This window comes from Babylonia areolata, chromosome 7, assembly GCF_041734735.1.
Source record: "Babylonia areolata isolate BAREFJ2019XMU chromosome 7, ASM4173473v1, whole genome shotgun sequence".
Taxonomy (NCBI): Eukaryota; Metazoa; Mollusca; class Gastropoda; order Neogastropoda; family Buccinidae; genus Babylonia; species Babylonia areolata.
In genome coordinates, this window is record NC_134882.1 from 35,650,369 (window position 1) to 35,656,130 (window position 5,762).

The 5,762-nt window shown below is 46.4% G+C and overlaps 1 protein-coding gene across 3 annotated transcripts in view; it reads right to left on the minus strand.

Annotated features, from left to right (window-relative positions):
- LOC143284009 (uncharacterized) overlaps positions 1–5,452 on the minus strand; it is a 52,196-nt gene extending 46,744 nt beyond the window's left edge. For 2 of the 3 annotated variants that reach the window (XM_076590539.1, XM_076590537.1), the window contains exons 1-2: positions 4,556–5,452; positions 2,392–3,724 (exon numbers count right to left, since the gene is read on the minus strand). In XM_076590539.1, the coding sequence (XP_076446654.1) occupies positions 2,392–3,720 (1,329 nt within the window). In that variant the 5' untranslated portion in view covers positions 3,721–3,724; positions 4,556–5,452. The remainder of the gene's footprint in view (positions 1–2,391; positions 3,725–4,555) is intronic. The other variant, XM_076590538.1, reaches the window with a different exon arrangement.
- Between the last annotated feature and the right edge of the window lie 310 nt (positions 5,453–5,762).

Consider the following 5,762-nt stretch of genomic DNA (forward strand, 5'->3'; position numbering starts at 1 on the left):
ACATATGAAAAAAATGTGAAAACGCGAAAAGACATCCGAAAAGAATGCGAAAATCGAAAAGACAGACTAGATATTCCAGGACTTTTCATGTCTTTTCACATTCTTTTCCGGTGTCTTTTCGCGTCTTTTCGTGTCTTTTCGCGTCTTTTCGCATTATAGTATGACCCACTGACAAGGTCTTAGAAAAACAGGGTTTGTCCCGAATCTGCGTTCATTTCCTTTTTATGTCGAAAGGCTGTACCACTGTCCCACACACGCGTGTGCAAGCGCTAACACACGCATACATATAAACACACACACACACACACACACACACACACACACACACACACACACACACACACACACACACACACACATTAAACGTCAAATAAATGAAGTGCAAGAGGGAGATAAAAACAGAAGGGCAAGGCGAACGGGAACAAGAAAAATAAACAAGAGGATGGAGGAATATTTAGGTCAGAACTATCTTGTTTCTTGTTGATTTTTTTTTTTTAATTCCAGAAGCAGTGAATTCTCAGCCATTGATCACGAAGGAGCCATTAATTAACAATCCAGCGAACAGGAAAAAATCGGTATTATCTTTCACACAGCCTTATCACAAAGAATTTATTGAGGAGAGAGTGAGAGAGAGAGAGAGAGAGAGAGAGAGAGAGAGAGAGAGAGAGAGAGAGAGAGAGATTATGAAGAAATATGAAAGAAAGAAAATGCAGAAAAAGAAGAGAAGAGGCAGGAGGAGGAGGAGAATGAGGAGGAAGGGAGACAAAGAACAACATCAATACCAAAAGAAGAGCAAACAGAAAGAACACAAGGAAAAAAAGAAATAAAAAAGGAAAGCCAACGCGCAATAAAAAAAAAAATAAAAAAATAAAAAAATAAAATTCCAACAACATCTGCACAGCCGGCATCGCATCCAGAACTTCCACCCTCTCTACCGTTCTACCACCGCCCCACCCCCCAACCCCTGCCACCACGCTGTCATTCGCCACGCAAGTCATCAGCATCCTTTCAGGCAGCAGAAAAGTCAACGTCGTCTTACATTTCTCACACAGCCTCATAACCACTCATCGATCGTGCAGACAACACGCTCATTCACATGCAGACCTCAACCATTGAATGCAGACTTACACATTCCGATGTCCTGTTTTTCTACAGATACCATGGTTTTGCCACAGGTTGTGATATTACCTTTACGCGGCTTTGCCACAGACTACAATAATTACCAGGGTGGAGGTGGTTTGGGTGAGTGGGGCGGTGGATGGGGGAGGGGGCGGGGGGGGGAGGTCTTCTGTAAGAGGTGGAGTTATCAAGCATTGAGTGACTGAGATATTGTGTTTACCTTGTGTTGTAACAATCCTCTCTAGGTGGGTATCTCAGCGCTGGTGGACGTGTTGACGTAACGATTATAATAATAATAATGGTATTTATAAAGCGCTGAATCTTGTGCAGAGACAAATCAAAGCGCTTTCGCACCAGTCATTCACACGCATGTATAACTCTAAAACTGCAGAAACTAAAGACAAGGAAGCACAGGCAAGGGAGGCTATTTTGGGAAGAGGTGGGTTTTAAGGCCAGACTTGAAAGAGCTGAGTGTGGAGACGTGACGAAGCGAAAGAGGAAGTTCATTCCAATCGCAAGGTCCAGAGACAGAGAAAGAACAGCGGCCAACAGTCGAGTGTTTGAATCTGGGTATGCGTAAACAGAGTGGATCCGAAGCCGATCGTAGTGAGCGAGATGGAGTGTAGAGGTGAAGGCAGCCACAAAGATAGGAAGGGGCAGTTTTGTTATGCGCACTGGTCCTCTTGTGTTTTATTTTCCGTCTGTCGAATTTGTTCTTGAAAGCTTAATTATGACACTGGCATGTGTGAAGAAGTTGTCAGCACATTTGGCCAGTAGTTTTGTGTATCGCTGTATTCGTCATAAATGTCGCTTTCATGTATATATGGACCCTTTTTATAAGAGGCTGTGGACGATACTGAATAATTTTCGTTTCGTTTCGTTTCGTTTCTGTCTGTGTCACTCTCTCTGTGAAAGGCACCCCACAAGCAGATACACACAATTCAACCATGCTGAAAACGACAATCAATAAATATCATTTCATAAATAAAAACAAACCAAAACACGTAATAAAACAACAAAAAATATGTTTTTAATTACCTCTAAGTGTACTCAACTTTTTCTCTTCTTAGTTCTTTACACAAACATATACTCTCTCTCTCTCTCTCCTTTGAGGAGAGGCAGACAAAGTCTACACACACACACACACACACACACACACGCTCCAAGAACCCCCACCCCCACCCTACCTCCATTCCACCTACGTTCCCATCCCACCCCCTCAAAAAAACAAAACAAAACAAAAACACACCAAAAAACGCCCACCCTTCTTACCTTACTAACGCTGGGATCCACGAAGGTGACGATACCAGCCCTCACTCGGTTCTTGAACCCTCGGACCGTCCCTTTCGAGCTCACTATCCGCTTCTCGTGCAGACTGGTGGGGTCCCTCACGTCCCTCCGGCCCGCGAACGTCGTCTCCGACCCCCCGGGTGCAGAGGCCGCCGACTTCCCGCCGTTCTTCATGTTGACGTAAAACCTCTCCCGCGGGTTCCCATCCTCGTCCACGCCGTCGTCTCCTTCAGCGTGAGCATAGTCATCATCGTCATCGAAAACGCCATTTTCTGAAGCTCCGGTCATTGGACGGGGCTTGAGAAGATTTTCGGAATTTTGCGATCGTTGAAGTTCTGGTGGTGGGGCCGGTTTGCTCGGCGGTGGTGGTGGTGGTGGTTTTTTGAGAAAAGGGGGTGGGGGTGGGGGTGGTGGTGGGGGAGGGGGTGGGGTTGATTTGGGTGGCGGTGTGGGTGGGACTGGCTTGTGGAGAGGGGCGGAGTTGTTGACGATGATTGTGGTTGAAGCATTGATGTTGTTGCTGTTGTTGTTGTTGTTGTTGGTGGTGGTGGTTTTAGTCGAGGAGGAGGGGAAGGAGGCCTTTGACATGTTGGGTTGCTGGGTGTCGGTGTTGTTCGGGGAAATCGCACTGCTTGGGTAAGAAGAAAACGAGGAGGCAATAAAATCATCCGGCGGCAGAGAAGGCAAAGAGGAGAAGAAATCCGAATCCACAACATTGTTGGTGTCTGAGTTGTCATGGTAACCCTTCGTGTCCACACCGACAGCGGACCTCTCGATGCTTGACGTGCTGCTCCCGCTGTTAACACGTGGGAGCACGGGAGGTGGAGGCGGCTTAGATGAAGAAGATGCCACAGTCTTACCTGTTGATTTGAACACAGGCATAGACAAAGACGAGTGGATGTCTGCCAGACTTGGAGACTTGGCCGAGGGCGATGACGATAACCTGATCGAGGACGTTGGCGAGGACCTCAAGGAAGGACCCGGCGAAGACTTGACCGAAGATGGTGGCGAGGGTTTCATCAGAGACGAGCTGTTCTGTTTCTCCCGTGGTGTTACGGGTGGAGGTTCTTTTCTGCGAGCGTCCCCCACCGATATTGAAGATACGAACGCGCCGCCCCCTGACTTGGTTCCATGACTGTGGTCATCTAACCCAAGGTCTGTAAGTGATGATGACGAGGAGGATGTTGATTTCCTCCCGTTGCAGACCACGGTGATAGTGGTGGTGTTTTTGGGCAGGGGTTTCGGAGGGGTTGAAGACTTGACCTTCTCCTCCTCCTTGTTCTGTGGCTTTTGCATGGCTGTGGGTCTCATGTGACTGCCAATCAAATAACGTATGCAGTGTGAGTGACTGAGTAAGTGTACGTGAGTGTGTGCACGCGTGAGTGCGTGCGCGCGTGCGTGCGTGCCCGCGCGCCTGAGTGTGTGTGTGTGCGTGTAAACCTACCAAAAATGAAAAGAGACAAAGAGAGACAGAGAATGAGAAAGGATGAGAGACAGAAAGGAGAGAGGCAGGCAGACAGAGAGAGAAACAGGAACAGAGAGAGAGAGGGGTGGTGGTTCACACACACACACACACACGCACACACACACAGACACACACACACACACACACACACACACACACACACACACACACACAGAGAGTATGAGGGACAGCGAGAGCTAGAGAGATAAAGTAGAGAGAGGGAGGAGGGACAGAGAGAGAAAGGAAGACAGGCCGACAGACAGGAAGGCAGACAGGCGTCTTTACGTAAAATATCCGTGAATGCTAATATAAACGAACGACCCAACACGTTAAAAAATCGTCTAATCACTGTCCGATCCATCTTTCTCTTTGCCTATAAAAAACAAGTCAAAACAAAAGATGCACAGAGAGACCCTGCAAGGGTTTATTTTCCCATGCGAAAGTACGATTTTATATCGACAAGAATAAAAACATATTAAAAATACATTCACTTAAAACAACAACAACAACAACAACAAAAACCACTTCTTCTCAACATCAGGTTAGAGATCAAGCGGCTGCTGCTTTTAAAAAAAAATTTGTTTTGATAGGTTATATGATTTATTTATTCAACCGATTATAGATCTAGAAGGTACGTATACTAAAAACAAACAAACAAACACTATATATATATTGACTCACCTTCTTTCGTTCAATGTTGCAAGATGATAGATTCTCGCGAACTCTTTTCATGCATCTAAGCGCTGACAGCTTTTTTTTTTCTTTTTTCTTTTCTTTCTTTCTTTTTTTTTTTTTAATCAGTTAAGTCGGTTATTTCTTGCTGGTCAGGTGAGAAAACGAGAGAAATACTGACTCCTCTTTCAGACACCCCACACGACGTACATGACCAAGACTGTCCGGAAATCCGCTATCGTACAAAACTGAGATAGTCTGGTTGTTTTTGTTTTTTTTCTTCTTTTTTTTCTGGATATCCGTAATCGTACACAAGACTATTTCTCTTCAATTCTTGTTGACAAAAGGGACTTACCCTGTCTTTCGCTCTCTCTGGTGACACCGGCACACGCTTCTGTCAGCTTCTGTGTGTATCACACTATCTCTACCCTTCAAATCCGGTATTGTCACTGACACGCTCCATTATTTATACACGGGTCATACCCCAGGCACGAGAATAACTTCGCCGAGCTCTCGTCATTCTCAGTCGACCCCGGACACTCACAGCCTATTGTTGTCGGGTGTGTTTTGATAGCTTCTTTCTCCACCAAACCCACTCAGCCTCATAAGTAAGTCTCCATCGTCACGCCCAACTGCGGTTTTCCGAAGTGTCGTCTGCTGTTCGTGTTTTCTCCACTGTGGGACCGCTCGCGATGGACTTTTCTTGGGGGGTCGCACAAGACAACACCGCCGGGCTTGTGAAATCTAAGCCAGAATGATTTATTTCTCTCTCTTTCTGTCTGTCTCTCTCTTACTTTTTCATTTCATCCAGATTCGGCCAGACACGGAGTATCTGTCGGCTCACGTACCCCAACGGGCGTGGTCCGCCGTTTCTGACTCGCGATTTGTGTGTGTGTGTGTGTGTTGGTGCAGGTGTCGTCTGCTGAGCGAACGAGCGCACGCGCAGTGACAGTTTCGAGGGCCTGTGCTCATCACAGGTGACGTCACTCTGGATGGTATCGAACTTTTTTTTTTTTCTTTTTTTTTTTTTTAAACAGGGTGGTGGGTGTGTGGGGCAAAGGAAAGGGAAAGAACTGAACGTGTTTTCACGTAAATAGCTCCCAGGATCTGTTGAGGGTGTGTTTGTATTGATTCAGTGAACTCCTTTACCAGTCCACTGTGAACGGCAGCATTGACTGATCTGATACGGCTGGTTGGTTGGAGGGGGGCAGGGGTG